The sequence below is a fragment of the Bombyx mori genome, chromosome 4, assembly GCF_030269925.1.
Source record: "Bombyx mori chromosome 4, ASM3026992v2".
In the NCBI taxonomy this organism is placed as follows: Eukaryota; Metazoa; Arthropoda; class Insecta; order Lepidoptera; family Bombycidae; genus Bombyx; species Bombyx mori.
In genome coordinates this window covers 13,283,676-13,300,630 of record NC_085110.1, presented here as the reverse complement: position 1 = coordinate 13,300,630, position 16,955 = coordinate 13,283,676, and the positions used below count along the sequence as shown (strand labels likewise).

General features: G+C 32.9%; 1 protein-coding gene and 1 long non-coding RNA gene across 11 annotated transcripts in view; one reads left to right on the top strand and one right to left on the bottom strand.

The window, feature by feature from the left end:
* Positions 1–987: 987 nt before the first annotated feature.
* LOC101740203 (piezo-type mechanosensitive ion channel component) overlaps positions 988–16,955 on the top strand; it is a 64,626-nt gene continuing 48,658 nt past the window's right edge. For all 10 annotated transcript variants that reach the window (XM_062668314.1, XM_062668311.1, XM_062668317.1 and 7 more), the window contains exons 1-7: positions 988–1,173; positions 2,465–2,543; positions 14,072–14,167; positions 14,652–14,863; positions 14,936–15,059; positions 16,155–16,401; positions 16,776–16,941. In XM_062668314.1, the coding sequence (XP_062524298.1) occupies positions 2,480–2,543; positions 14,072–14,167; positions 14,652–14,863; positions 14,936–15,059; positions 16,155–16,401; positions 16,776–16,941 (909 nt within the window). In that variant the 5' untranslated portion in view covers positions 988–1,173; positions 2,465–2,479. The remainder of the gene's footprint in view (positions 1,174–2,464; positions 2,544–14,071; positions 14,168–14,651; positions 14,864–14,935; positions 15,060–16,154; positions 16,402–16,775; positions 16,942–16,955) is intronic.
* LOC134198808 (uncharacterized) lies at positions 1,373–5,484 on the bottom strand. The gene is made up of 2 exons (XR_009973017.1): positions 4,853–5,484; positions 1,373–3,258 (listed from the first exon to the last, which is right to left on the bottom strand). It is a non-coding gene; the product is annotated as an uncharacterized LOC134198808 (long non-coding RNA).

Below are 16,955 nucleotides of genomic sequence, written 5' to 3'. Positions count from 1 at the left end.
CAGTTACTTTCACGTTATAGATGTATTTCGTGTCTAATAGGTTTTAACTTACTAAATCGACAATTATTCCTGTTTCGTTTAGTGAATGACTCTTATTTTCCATTATTAGTCCAATAGTCTTCTATATCCTGTAACATATAAATGTTTGTGTGTAAATGGACAAAAACTATGTTCTTCTCTGTTTGCCAACCGTTTTTATTTTTATTTGTTAAGGGATTTCCTAACAAGCTTTATTATTATCGATTTTTTTTAAATAGTAGGCTTTAATAAATTTAGCTTACGTGGCACAATGTTTTTCTGGGATGAAGTACGAAACTAACTATCTGAATTTTAAGATTAATGGTTTAAAAAAATCAATTTCTTCATACAATTGGCCATAGTGACAGCAAAGCGTTCATTACAACTTAATTTAACTTGCGGGTTGTAAAAATACAAAGTGTGTGAAGTTTTATTAAAATCAGTTCATTAGATCAGAAGTTCATCGTGGACAAACATCGTGACACAAATGTTTCATATGTATAAAGATTTTAGTCTCTATTGTATTTTTTTAATCGGATTCTATCGGTCTTAGTCGATTTTTGAAAATGTCTTTTCTGGTTGCTGAATCTTGTTTGTTTTATTTTAATCTGCCATCTACGCTATTCAAACAAATAAATTATTTGGGATTTATACTCAAAATATCAGCAATTGTGCATAATGTTCAGTTCCGGAATCGAGAAAATATAATAAAGTTTAAAGTTAAGCCATCCGACACAGCTTAAAGACTCTATGAAACCTCTTGCTTTTTAGAAATTTGTAAGTTTATAACAACGTTGTAAACTAATGGGAAAAACAATATAAAAATATTATTGCTGTGATCAAGTTAAGCCAGTATCAAAGCTGTGTTTCTATTTTGCCAGGCTAATGTAAATTCGCCTAACATAAAGTCCTATCTGTAATTGTCAATCTGACGTTACTACTTTTAAATCTTCCTTATTGAAATTGGCAACATTTTAATTCTTGTGTCAGAAATGGATGGGCGTACCGGGCGGTCGTGTTTTGATTTCAAATTTGCCAATGTCGTAAAAATGTTAAAGTTTTACATGTGAAATCAGTGTTCACGAACTATGAGTTAAGTTTGTGGTGATTATTATAAGACTTGAGATGGTTAAATAATTTCATCAATATTAATCGGTAAGTTGATAAGTTAAGTGTAAACTTAAAAAAATAGGTCAGTTCTGAAATTATAAACGTAAAATTATATTATTATAACTGCACAATAAGTAGCCTTCTAATTTTTGTAATAATGCGATTATTCGATATATTGTAGTGGGAATGTTGGTATGCATAATGTTTACAATGTTACTTGAGTGAAATAAAATATAAGTTTAACTTTTGTTACTTTTAATATGTATTATATAAAAGATTAAGAGAAATATTTTATGGATATTATCTACATAATTTTTAAACTATTTCTTGTATTTAACGGCCGTCTGGTGTAGTGGTAAGTGACATGGTCACTACACAGGGGGGTCGCGGGTTCGAATCCCGCCAAGGGAAGATATTTGTATGATAAATATAAATGTATTTTCCAGGGCTATGGATGTATATTAAAATATATGTATGTGTATAATAAAAATCTTACATTTATATCCCTTATCTGGTACCTGTAACACAAGTTCTTTACGAACTTATCACGGGACCAGTTAACGTGGCGCGATTGTTAGTAAATATTTATTTATTTATTTAACACATTAGTTAGTTAAAGCAACAAATATAAATCTTCAATTTTAAACCAGTTCCTCAAAATAAATCCCTAAAGTAAACATTTTGAGAATATGCAATATGACTTTTGACTTTATGACTTCCAGCTCTAAGGAAGTTGTAGGTTTATGCTAATACGTATTTTTGGACTAATTTTTAACTGTAAAAAAATAGTAAAATGTTAATTGTAATTTATACATAAGACATGCATAAACTCTTGCGCTGCCTCCTTAATTTTCTAGGGTTTAAACTTACTAGAAAATTACTTACCTTTATTTGCCTACTAGTCTTAAATGCCTTGAGTATTGTCCTTTGATAGTCATTTTTAAATATTTATGTATCTATATAATTTTGAATGATTAATTAAACAAATGGTCCTATGTGAAAAATTATTACTTTACACACTTAATGATGACTTTGCTGATAAGCTTATGATTTCCATAAAAATATTTTGATGCGCCTAAAATCACAACAGCTTTCATATCTATTTGTTCTTTTTTTTAAATTAACATCTACTAATGCAGTAGCTGAAATAAAGCCTAAAATTAAATATATACATATGTGTACATCTAAGTTTGAACCCATTGTCAGTTAAATACTACTTAACTCAATCTATTTATTGATTCCTTTGTAATATATACTGCTCTTGCTGTTTTAAAATGAAGATTTTTTATGAAAATAAACATATACAGTTTGCTTAATTATTTTTTACTTGTTTCAGGCATCATCAATCATAATGCATAAATATTACTTTTCTATGCTGCTGGTGAGAGTTGTCTTGCCAGCTGGACTACTCTTAAGTAAGTACAAAATTATAAATTAATACAAAGCAGCAGGAATATCCAAGCATTTTAAATTATTGTATTACGATAAAAAAAACTGAACATTCTGTAATGAGTTAATTATGAGGAATCCATATTACTAAAGCCTCAATGGATTCTGTTTTAAAGGGTCAGTTAGTTAGGCACTTTTTATTTATTTATAAAAATATACAACTAATGTAAATAGCCAGGTATATAATTATTTTTGGTTATAGTTGAGAAGAGAGAACAGGTTCTTAAGATAATTTATGTACTTTTAATAACATCCAAATATAAATAAGTTTAATAGGGAAACAAACAACAGTATTTATTCCACATCCGTACGGAACCGGCCGGCAAAATGTGCCGAGTACAAACGCTAGGATACAAGACGGTGTTTCCTCCTAATAGTAGTTTTTATTTTCGTCACTGTTGCATGCTAATAACATAGCCGAAATAAATCTTACGTAATCAGCGCGCCATGGACGCATTCAAAGTATTACATGCGTCGCATTAATATTTCATATTGCGTATATTTGCATTAATTTAAACTAAAATTAGTCTCCTTCCGAATGGCACGTAGTGTCGCAATGCGGGAAGGAGTGATATATCCTCCCTCCCGTAGGCGTGCCGACTTGTTCTGGGCGCGTCCTCGCAATTCGTACTCCAACTGACGACCCGATGACCGAGTTGTCGTGGCCTTGTTCGATGGTTCCTGTGATGAATTTAACTCAAAATTTACATGTTACCGGAATCACGCAAGCGGCATCTGGATCCGATGACATCAAAACATTATATAGCGTAACAAAGAATTCGATCCACTGAATCACTTCCGATCGTTATTTTTAGACAAACAACCATTAAATTAACAAGACCATTCAAATATTTGTATAAAAACTGATCTTACAATTGATCTTCTAAATAATTATGGCAGACCCATTACAATAAATTGAGTTACGCCGTCTTGACATTTTGGTAAAGTGAAGAAATAAATGATAAGAAAATTATCCCATCAAATCTTCTATGATGTCATATATAGTTTATAGTATGTGTATCTGACAATATATGAACATAGTAAATTTGAATTCCAGCCCTTACCCTTATGGCGCGCCCTATAAATCGGACAATTTGGAGCATTACATGCCCTGCCCGAGCCGTTGATGTTTGCGCCCTTATACACATAATATAATTTTAACACTCGTTCATGACTTAAACAATCTAACTGTTATATTATAACATATATTCCAATACCTATTGCTTGATTTGTATTGTTGGGAGCGTGCTTGAAAATGTGTCTTGCTTGTACGATAAAAAGTGCATTATTTAATTTAAATGTTGAACATTGGCCAGAAATAAAGGCTTTAGATTAATTTTGAATATGAGGAACCTCCGCGTCTTAATTGCGAAGCAATGCTGCTGTTACACGCCTAACATTAAAATTCTACAAAATTGGAAACTAACCCTGTATTAACCTTATTAAACAAATTAGTAATGATTCCGGGTTCGAAGACCGTCAAAGGATGCGTCTGTAGTTAAATAGAAATTTAACCAAAACAGTGCTAAATAAAGACCAAGAGTTTATCGACGAATAACTCTTGCTTTTTATAGTATCTGATTTGACTTCAATAATTGTTATTAAAGAAAGCTATTAATATCAATTAAAATATAATAATATTCCAATTCACTTTTGATAATTCATAAAGCTTATTTTTCTCACTGCCGTTAGACATTCGTCTTGCGGATAAAGTGATGCTCATCCGAAATCATAGACACCGATAGAAATTAACAAGATAACTTCAGGCTCAATATATCCTACATCCAGAAGTTATAAACTAAAATTGAAAAAAAAAACATATTCATCCATGTATTTTGTCGTAAGACTACACCGTGTTTGTTCAGGTAATGGACCACACCTGCAATTACTAAGTGGTTATTTGTTAAGCAGTGTGGCGTTGGAAATAATAATGGCCCCAGAGTAGGAAGTATAAAGAGTTTCTTAAGATTTATCACCAATTTTGGTTACGTGCTAGCACGCTAACCGCATTTAATAACATCTGACCCGACCCGTGTAACAAGTGTGAATCATCCAATCAGTTGTTCTATCTGGGTAGTATTGATAGAACTTCATTGGGCTTTGTCTAGTATCGTAACAATATCTGTCACCAATAAAATGTCCTTAGTTAGTCATATTCAAATATCAATACTACAATAGTATACTTATTTTTAATCTATTGTTAATTTTATGTATTCTTATAAAGGATTTAAACTTTTTAAAATAAATGCGGAATCTAAAAAAACTTCCGACCTACCGGCAATATGCAATTTCCACTGCGACTATAATCTGTTAACAAAGTCTTATATTGATCAGTGACTACTGAAAAAGGGTGCATTTCATAATATTATAGAATTATATCTTTAAGAAATAAAAAAAAAACTCACTTTAATCAAAAGTAGGTAAGTTATTCAAGCTAAAATGACAGTTTAGCTCAGAGTGGTATGGCGGTAGAATAATATAATATATAGATTAAAAACTAAAATAGTACCGAATAGCAAAAATAAACATACCTACGCAGCTAATAAAAGCGTGTCAAAAAATATGTGCTCTGTCAATTTTTTGTAAGCTCAGTAAATGAGTATACATCGTTTGAATTAAAATTGCTTAACCTTGACTTCTTAACCTGCTCAAAATAAAACATGCTCACTATTAATTTGGGCCGTAACCGCGAATATTGCAAAAGTTCCATATAATTTTACCACATACCTAAACCAGACTATAAAGTAATATAGTGCCCACGTTGCCTGCCTTATTAAAACCTATTCCTACCTACCTACCTATTCCCAGAAATAACGCAATAGCCGCGCTGTATAAAAGGGCGTTGTCTTTTAATTAACTAAAAAGTACTAATTTTAAGATAATTAATGTAAATCTGACCTTATAGGGATCGGCACGCCTTGTGCTCCTACTAGTAACTAAAAGGGGCAAGACGACAGGGTTTCATTTAAAACAAAATGCAAATAACAAAACTAAGTGCATCCTGTATTTCTAGAATTATGAAAATATCAATTCCTCATGTTAAATTTCCAGAAAAAATATAGGTTCGGTGTTTTATTATCTGTTCTACATGTTTAATACACATAACAGTCAATGACCCTGTTAGAACTTTGCTTTTTTGCTTCTTTATTCGACGATGATATCATTCTAAGTATTTTATCGTTTTTTCAGTGTATAATTCGGTACGTCATTACGCCATTCGCACTATAATGAATGATTCAATAATGTTTGTGTTGGTTTACTCTTAATATCAATTTGTTAACCGTAAAGCATTAAATACCCTTAAACTTGACGGAGTTCATATAGTCCCTTCTTTATTTCGCCGTAAGGTCATGTTTTATGTAATTAACACCACAGTTGGAACAATAGAAATTTTATTGTTGTAGCGGCATAAACAATTCTAAGTAATTATATTATATTAGTTATTAAACACATTATAAATTATTTTTACGTTTTAAATTTTCGGCGGTAAAAAGGTCCCGAGTCACCGACTATATTCTTTTTCCCACCTCTCGTGCGTTCCGGCTTACGCATCATAAAAAGGTGCGTTCTTAAACGCCACAAACTGTTATAGGACAGTAAAAGCGTAAAGTCAGATCCTTATTTCTTTTTGCATAAACCTGTTATACTGATTCGTTTGTATTTTTTCTTAGTCACATCCAGTCTTTATTACAATTTTTATTAATTTCTATAATAGTAATTATAAATGTGAAAGCTTGTATGTTTGGATGTTATTAAATCACGCAAGGCTTATAGATTCAGACGAAATGTCGCAAAAAGATAGTTTATAACCTAGTTAAGACTTAGGATTTACTTATTTAATCGCGTAGATGGTGAACGAGTTCGCGGCCCGAATGGTTTTAAGTTAGTGGAGCCCATAGACATCAAAATTTGAATACCGCCATCCACCTTTAGACATGACATGAATAATGTCCCGCTCTTCAAACTTTATGAAGCACATTCCCGAATATCACTTAATAAAAGGCTTGTTGCATGTTCTCTTGAAGTGTGTCAACAATGCAAGTCTATGTCAAGTTACAAATACCGAAGCACGATAGATGTTGATTTGAACACATATCTGTCTCTTTCGTGTTCGTACTTACACCGAACTACCGGGTCCTGGCTACGAGCTGTTACTGACAGAAAAGTACTCAAACATTTATTTGCGGACACAATACTGTAAGAAAATTTGTTGAAGCTTACGAAAAATATTTAACGAATTAAAGACATTCGGCACAGCTATTTAAAGACTTAAAAGTATAATCTTGCAATTACTATTGTTGATTAAATAACTAACGTGAGAAAATACGGCAGAATTCATTAAACACATCTCATTGTACCTATGATATAAATCGCGATAGTCAAATAACCTTCGTGTTGGGAAACATTCGGCGCCCGACGGCAGACACCGCCTTATCGGCTGTGATTCACAAGGTCACCCATAACAGTTCAACTGGTTAACAGGCTACTTACTACATTAATAGTGATGTCATCACCGAAATCTTTTTCATACTGGTAAAAATATATTTTAAACTAGCTGACCCGGCAGACTTCGTAGTTCCTCAATCGATAAATAAAATACCTAAACTTTTATATAAAATAAACTTAAAACAAACAAAAGGAATCCGTCCGATGGGGGACACATCAAAGAGAAAACAAAATTGTTATTTTTATTTAATTCCGAGCATTTTCATATTTATCTACCTTTTAAACCTTCTCTCGACTTCCACAAATAATTCAAGACCAAAATTAGCTATATCGGTCCAGCCGTTCTCGAGTTTTAGCAAGACTAACGAACAGCAATTCAATTTTATATATAGAGATTTTAAATTACATCTAGAAAACATGCATTTTAAGTTGTGTTATTCAATTTTCTGTTGATAAAACGTGGTTATTGTGACGTCCGGTAAAAACTTTATTATCAATGTGACTAAGACTTGATCTAATGTCCTATTTGGTCCGGTGATCAGCTTTAATGTTGAGTTGTATGTTTTTTTTATTGCCCTTTTAGGCAGACGAGCATTATTCAATCCAGTTGATGGTGAGTTGTTACCGTCGCTCATGGACATCAGTCAATACCAGAGACACAGCCAAGCCGCTGTCTGGCTGAGGTTTTTCAAGTTCTCGTCTGCACATTTAAGTTTGCCAAAAGATCAAATATAATTTACTGAAATGAAATAATTATTTCTCATTTGAAATGTTCTAAAAAACGTTTACACGTTAACTTCGATATATTTGTAGCAAAAAATTCTTGAAAAATCGAAAAAATGACTCAACCGATATCAGTTGATAGCTTTGCGGTCGACGTAAATATTGCATACACATGGCCATCAGACGCGTTCTCAACTCAACCGTTTATTTCACTAGAATCAACATTCACCGTCTTTTACCACGCAGTACGATTAACTCTCTATTGGTAATTTCATTCATGATATGCATATTTGATATTGACTTCTATTGAAACAATATAAAAAGTTATACTCACTTATAGATAGACAGTGTACGGTAGCGATAGGTATAGATACTAGTTTATTATACGTAGGTAAAATTATGAAAAAATGCAACATACTGAGTTGACCTATTTTAGAGTACCGAGTCTCGTCTGTGATTTAATAAAATTGATAACTTAAAACTTGATAGAAGTTCGTTCCAGGTCCTTTTTTATCTTTAATGAGTTTCAGTCATAAGATTGCGTGGCAGAAAATTTACATTATATTTTTATTTCAAAATAATCCAAACCAAGAATTTTGTCTCTTGTGTAGGTTACTGCCATTGGTTACTGCTAACTAAAATATAGAACAGGAAACCTGAGGTGGTTTTTTTAAATCCACTATTTGTTTTTAATTAAGAAGTTATATTATTATAGACAGACGCATTATTGAAAACTCAGAAGTAAGAAGTGGGTATTTTGATATCATATAAACTGATAAGTTACGTGATTGTATTAAAGGGTTCATATTAAAGTGATAATGCATTGTATTTTATTTTATTGAACATTAAGCATAGATATATTTCAACGTAAATGTTTAAATATGACACTACAAATTCAATATATTTTATTAAGGTTTATGTATCTTTTGTATGCGATGTACCCCTCTCTGGCAACATACAGCTGATGCATTGCGAGCTCATCTAGCGATGTATTGAAATGAAAATGGTGTAATAGCTTGTTGTTAATTGTACACTCACCAATACTGACAGCCTACTTTCGAAACCGAATTAGCATATCTCATTCAAATTTGTTTCATATCTTGATTTTATATGGTTTTAAGAGGACTAGTGCGTTTTGAGTACATATTTTAAAATTAAAAGTGTATTGTAAAAAGTTTGTTTCCATAGTAGATTAGTAATCAATAAAATGATCACTCAGGTCTCAATATAATATACATTCACACGATGTATCTTTTTTTGTAATATATTTTACATATGTGTGGAAGTTTTGAGTCAACTATTTCATTATTTAAAAAAAATTCATGCAGCAGAGTGATTAATCTCAGACTGTTATTAATTCGATGCAAGACTATAGTCGTAGTATTTTTTTTGGAATCTATTTTTAATTAATAACTGAAAAAGAATACTAAAAAGTTTAATAAGACACTGATAAGTAGAATTGACGCAAACTTGGTGGTATTCAGTGGACAAATAAATGATCAATAATCCTAGTACCGTAGTATGTCGTACAAGGCACAGTATTTCATTGGTTATTTTAGATTGTCTATCATGCATTTTCGCAGATAGCTTTGCCGATTATCTTATGTATTCGATAAGGATATAAATTCGTTATGTCAAATCTGATAAAGATATCAAATATGCAATATATTATATATTAAGTGTCTGCGATACGTTTGCATCAATGCAATACAATTGTCTTATTTCATTCGTTGCTTGATTTGAAAATTATTGCAAACATTTATATAGAATAAAAGAATATCCACTGCAATAATTATAAAAAAAATTCACTGAAGTTATTAACGTAAAAGCTCGATAGTAATTTCCATTACTTTAATTGTGTTCGCAATTAACTATTTTCACTATTGATTTAATGTTTTTTTATTATTTTTTATAATAATCGTGTGGAATGTTTTTAGTAAAATTCAAACTTAAGTAGATTTTAAGAAAACTAAAAGATAAATTAACAGTATTAACATAAAAATTAAAATTATTGTGTTCAGTGTAACACATTCGATAAGACACCCCTTGGATCCATTCTTGGCTGTCATTGTATTTGAATATTTTTATTTTCATTTTATCTTTGGTTCTAGGTATACTTTTGTGTATAGAGTGGAGAGTTTTACTGGTGGTAAGACCTCTTTTGAGTCTGCACAGGTAGGTGCCACCACCCCGCCTATTTCTACCGTGAAGCAGCAATGCGTTTCGGTTTGAAGGGTGGGGTAACCGTTGTAACTATACTAAGACCTTAGAACTTATATCTCAAGGTGGGTGGCGCATTTACGTTGTAGATGTCTATGGGCTCCAGTGACCACTTAACACCAGGTGGGCTGTGAGCTCGTCTACCCGTCTAAGCAATAAAAAACAAAAAAAGAGTTCGTTTAATGAGCCTGTAAGGTTTATTTAAGTTTGAGTGAGGTCCTCGCGTCGGCTCAGTAGATTTGTCCAACCATCTCTATTCAAGACCAACCCTTCTAATAATAAAAATCATAACTCGTAGTCCAAATAATAATTATCATGCTAATCTTCTTTAATTTTTTATATACATATAATAGTAGTTAATTATTTGTAAAACATCTTTTCTATAATAGCGTTAGTCGTCTATTCACACTTGCATGATGAATCTAAAGAATTTCAGGAGCAATATTATTTATAAAAACGCCGATGACCGTAAATTCATTAGTACTAGGAGTGGGTGATATAAATCGTATATAGATTCAATATCTATATATCGCAGCAATATCGTTGAATCCGATATCGCCCCGCACGAAATCTATATATCGATATCAGCCGATACACGATATTGCTCGATGTGATGCGCATCGCCATATCGGACCGATTCGTGAATCGAAATCTATATATCGATATCAGCCGATACACGATATTGCTCGATGTGATGCGCATCGGCATATCGTACCGATTCGTTAATATCAGCAATATTCGTTTGGTTCGTATCGAATCGGCCAGAGTGAGTGAGCGCACGATATCATGTGATGAATGAAACAGAAACAGGCATTATCCATACAATTGTAAACCTTATATTTAAGTCCATATGTCTGTAGATTATTCTTAGCGTATCAGCAGGATACAATTAAGGAAAGAAGTTTCAACTTTCGACCCTAACTTGAATGCAGTATAGCCTATTTGCATCGTTGAATTTAATTTCACGCGCTTTGACCTTGAACTAGAATTTTTGGACAAGTGTTTATAAATACTTAAAAGTTTTTTGTGTTTGATTTTTAAAGTACACATTTTTCTATTTTTAGTTGAATCCAAATAATTGAGTTTATTTCTTGTGTTTGTATTAAACTTTTGAAATCTACACTCTTTTGGTATATTTTGTAATTTTAAATTAAGACACAAAATACTAAAAACTGAAAATAATGTAGCCAGTCCTAAGCCTGGTAAAAGCATGAAGGAAAGTTTTTTTGATATTTTTATTTTCATGTTCTTTTTATTACTTTAAGATCATATTATAAATTGATATCAGAAAACCAACCGTATAACTTTGACTTAAATCTATATCTACTACGATATTATATCAGCGTATCGTTTCAAATCTCAAATATCATGAATCGAGAAAATCTACTAGCATCCATCAATATATAGATTCAGAAAATATATAGATTCAATATCCGATATTGATCCTCGATATATAGATACGATTCGATACGCGGCAAAACCGATATTACCCACTCCTAATTAGTACATTTAGTACTATACTAATTCGATACACACACGTAATTTGTGAGTAACAATTCCGAGTATCAATAGTGCCTATGTAATCTTTTATATATTATGTTTGGAAATAGATAATATGAACTACGAATATAAAAACAGCTTTTCTTTCTTTTTATATATAAATGACGATTTTCGAATCTATCAAGACATTCTGGCAAACTTTACAGTTAGTCGAAAGCTGTTTAAATTTTGAAATATTTAGGTAGGCAGCGGCTTGCCTCTGCCCCTGGTATTGCTGACGTCCATGAGCGACGGTAACCACTCACCATCACCAGGTGGACGTATGCTCGTGCCTACACAAGCAATTTTTTTTTTTGTAATGCCTAATAAGATATTCGTTTTGTGGATTTTAAATAGTAATATTTACAGGCAGAAATATATTCTGTCAATTTTTTCGCGAAGAAACCTTCTGTTCCGGTTCAAAATTAGGATAACCGTTGTATTTATTATGTAACTAGAGACTTTGGCTTCATATTTCAAAATGGTCTAAAAGTTCCGATATTCCCTACCACTCAACGCCTAGTGGTCCGAGTGCTCGGAGACATGTAGATGGGAATAAAAAGTTAAGATTTTGCACACTCATAATAATATATTTATTGCATTTTAATACCTTTTTTTTATATCTACCTAAGCTGTGAGCCTTGATAGGCTTTTTTAGCGTAACCTTAACTAATAGGTGAGCTCGCGGGGCTCAAACCTGACGACATTGCTAACACGAACCCTAGCAAGAGCCGTGCTTCGCAGAATCTATCACCGGATCGGAAACGCGACCCACTGAGAAGATCCGGCGAGAAACTCAGTGGGCTGTGTCTGAGGGTTAATTTACTCGTCGAGCCCATCGCTTGCGACGAAGGGACGAACGATGACCGGTGCCTGAAGTACCTAAAAGCACCGTTAGTGGATCGGGTGGATCCGAAATGACGTGTTTTGGGCGACGTCGAGTGCTTTCCATTTTGTCCGCAGAATCAGGAATGAAAATTAGTACCTTATTTTATGACAAAAACGAGACAAGAGACTTAGCGACGCACTTCTCTATGCCATGACCGACATAAGTGGTTACAGATCACAAGAAAGGTCTCAGGCGGGCTCATAAAGTCATCACGATGCTCAGCAATGAGCGAACGACTGGATGAGTAGGAATGTCAAAAAGGCTATATTCTGTATTTTCGCGTGTCGTAGAACTGATTAAAACTACTTTTAAGGTTTATATTCGCGCTTTTTACTATTATTTTATTTCGAACTTTTCGAATACTTTACAGTTCTCTTGGTCACGGATGACGAAAAAGGCTCGTTCTATTTTGTTGTAAGAAGTCGATTGTTAGTTTAATAGTAAGTAGGTTAAACAAATGGGACAACGTATAAAACCAGCGGAACGTATTCTAAATGTTACTCTGGCATTTAGGGCGGCTTAACCACAAAGGTGCTTTTACACTATTGCTCTTACAAGTTACTATCTTTTTAGGTTTATTCATTAGTGACTCAGACTATCCGTCGTGGTGTTAAATAAGAAAGTAACGAGTTCCTGTAACAAAATGTCGAGTTTTATTATTTATGTTCATCAAATAAGCAAAACACGCAAATGAAGTATAATATCTAAATATTTTTGTTGGCAGAAACAGTAAACAATTACTGAATCAATATTTACGCGTACGTAAATGGAATTTTTAGTTATCCACCATGTTTATAGGTCAAGAACACATGTACATTCTGTAGGTCGTACTGCTCCAATACTTGTTCTATAGTAAGTATAGGTATACAGTAGATTACAAAAAAGGTTAGAGCTTTTAATAAAAACTGCGTGAAGCGAACGACTACGCCACGGGCTTGTGATTTATTGTTTCATGTCTGTGACTTTCTCTTGTTCAGTTATTTGCGTAGTAGTATAGTTTCAATCGGGCTACCGCTTTATTTTTCGTAGGTACATAGCTTAGTTTTTAAAATAACTGGAGTCTAATAAATTTTAGGTATAAACTTATATTATTCAGCTTTATTTCAAACGTTCTGTTTACTCAACTATAAACAATTAGTATTAGAATGTAACTACTTTCTAATTTTATAAAGATTTTTATATAATTGTATTGTATTTATCAGTTGTAATTGTTATTACAGATATTTTTATTATTTTATTGCTTAGATAAAAGTGGTTACCGGAGCCCACATGTGTACTACATCAATAACCTAAATGTCGCCGCCCACTTCGAGACATGAGTTCTAAGTCTCAGTTTTACAGTACTACGACTGCCTCACCGCTCAAACCGAAACGCAGTACTGCTTCACGATAGAAATAGGCAAGGTGGTAGTTCTACCTATCCGAGAGGACTTGCTTATAAGACTTTGCCTATATCAGTAATTACATTATAATTTTATGAGACGATGATATTCCTTCGCCGTGTCAGTCGTGAAATCATTCGAAAACATTTGTTAAGTACGTATTTCATTAGGAAAATTGGTATGTGCCTGCGGGATTCGAACACCGATACAGTGGTATGGTTCGATACGAATGCACCGGGCGTCTTATTCTTTAGGTCACGACGACGATTAATATGTTTTTTTATTTTGTTCCCAGGTATAGCATTACGACCTTTCGGGCTTTCGTTATTATATCTTCTCCTCTACCTGTTAGCGCCGCTGACGCAAATACCCGATCCTCAAACGTTCTCGGGTAAGAAATTGTTGTATACGAAGAAAAAAATTGGGTATTTTCATATCGTAGTTTATATTAACATTATTAAAAGGTTTTTTATGGCTGAAGTGATGACGACTACGCGATTGTAACAATTACAAAATGGACATCCTTGGAAATCAATGTAATATATTACGTAGATTAGCTGTTCTCATTTCCCAAGCTATAAAGACAAATAAGAAATATGCGGGCTTTTTTTAAATTAAAAACATAGTATTTTAATGAAATTTACTTTATAGTCCGTAATTGATACAATAAGTAGCATGAAAGCGTAATAAGTAATAGTATGAAAATATGTAAAATTATGAAAAGCACAAATACTTAGATAGATGAAAATATTATGGGATAAAACGGTAGAAAATAAAGAAGTTGATAATAATTAATCCTTTGCATACCTATTTCTAATTAGAAAGACGAAAAATTGAAGATGAACAAAATTATATTAAGTTAATAATATGTGCAGGATGGGGAGGAAAATATCTACTTCTGAATGTGGTCGTTTCATTCCTCCTGCTGCTATGTCACGCTGTATGGCACAGCGTCCTGGCGGCTTTTACACCATACGGCTCTCTTCTAAACGATTATCCTATAATACGTGATATCGGACATAATCTCGGTCTCGTGTCGTATGATGGCATAGAGGCCCTAATGGCCATCCATTATTTGGCACCAGAGGTAAGATATTACGTTAGAGCATCACAGGGCTAGTGTGAATAGATACTATTGAAATTGGAATATGAATTTTAGCTTGTCATGACGGGATCATCATTGGTAGTGTACATTCTAGTAAGGAAATTATCAAATGTGCCCGATCCTGAACTACAGAAGAAAGATTTCAAACATCAACGGTATCCACTTCTAACAAGTGCAGGTAATGTACTAATAATCACTTTATTCTAGTGTAGATAATTGTAGTTAAGAAGATTTTTTAAAGCTTTATGAGAAGCTCTATGGTATGGTGTTAAAGAGCTTAGATATGAAGTTGAAGTTTCAATTTTAATGGTTTGAAACGTCTTAACACTTAGAATATTAAATCAATTTATTTCCTAAAAACATTGCTTTATAACATATCGCAACCTGTGTGTTTACTTGACCTAGAACCCTTTATTACTCTAATAAACACAAAGACCTGTACGATAAATGATAATATGTATATAACAGTAGCAGTTGAACTCATTAAAATACGATGATAAATATCACGCTATATATAATAATCAATTTGTGTACAACGTTTATCTTTCTGCAACATCTTACGAAATAGTGTTTAAAAAACCTGAAGTAGTTCCAAAAAGGAATTCTGCATTTTTTTATAAACTGACGTAATTGCTGCTGTTTATAAGATAATAGGGGGTTTTGTGACTCGCACGGGTAAGATACGATACGATAGAGCAAAATATTTCTGCCGCGAAACACATAAACGTTGAGTTTCAAAAATTGATAGATCATCGTTACATTATAATACAACTATCATTTTGACCTCATGTCTTATGGTGGATAGCGGCATTTGCATTATTTTGTAGATCCCGGTAACTATAATATTTAGTTAAAGCCAGGTGGGTTTGTAAGTTTGTTTTCCTAACTATATAGAACAAAAACGAGATCGTTAGATTGATTTTAATTGAACTTCATGTTTAAAATATTTTTGTTAATCTTAAAAACAGATAACGCTACTAAGTCTCAATTTCCTATAAATATGTCGCGCGTAAAGCTACAATCGCAAGCATAATATATTTTTTAAGAACCTTTACGTTACTATTGTTTGATTAACCAGATCTACCTGTCCTCGTTTTTGAGAACTGTTCTCCTGCATTCCGTATGTTACATTTATGTGTCACATCTTGGATTCTGTAAACAGCAAGTTATTAAAACAATGACGGCCTTACATGTCAATAGCACCATTTATTGCTATTGTTAAACTGGTTATATTGTTTTTATATGAAAAAAAATATAGAAACCTTTGTTTCAGGAAAATACTTGTGTTTATTCCTTATAATGTTCTCCGGGATAATGCGGCCTAGTGTTACATCGGGAATTTACTTTCTCGTGTTTATGGGTGCGGCTACTGCCTGGGCCGTTGGTCGTCCCTTGGAGAAGGGCTTTGCTGTTGTTGGAAGATGTCTCATGGCCATAATGGCAACACACATAATGGTTTTGCTTATCTACCAGTGCTCATGGCTAATAGAACTATATCCCCCTGAAATGGACTTTGCAAGGTTCGTATCCGAATTAGTTACATTACTGTTGCTTATGCTTAAATAAAATCGATGTTAAAGCATGCACTTTACCATAACGCCTATGGTTGGTCAAACTTTAACATTAATCTATTTTTCACTGCCATATATCTATCGTATCTATTTTGTGATTATTATTTAGAATTTGTGAAAACTTAATATTGCCTTTCTGAAGGTCGTGCCTCTGAAAGGTCTGGTTTGCTCTTTGTCCTTGGTTGTGAATATTTTATGATTACGTAACCGGCTATTTTTTTTACGTTGTTTGTTAATTTTTGATGATTAAAATCAAGTTGTATAACTAGTAACAATTTGTATGGTATAGTATGTAGTAATAAATTTTCAAACGTTTCAAACAGGTACTTTGGCTTGACGAAATTGGTGATTATTACCGAAAAAAATCCAATGGGCTTCATTTATGAAGTGACAGACGATCATATGTGGGCAACTCTAGCTAGTCCACTGGTTATACTCGTCACGTATTATGTTCTAGCCATCGAGACACGAGAACTCTTCAAACCCAAGGTAAACTTGAAAAT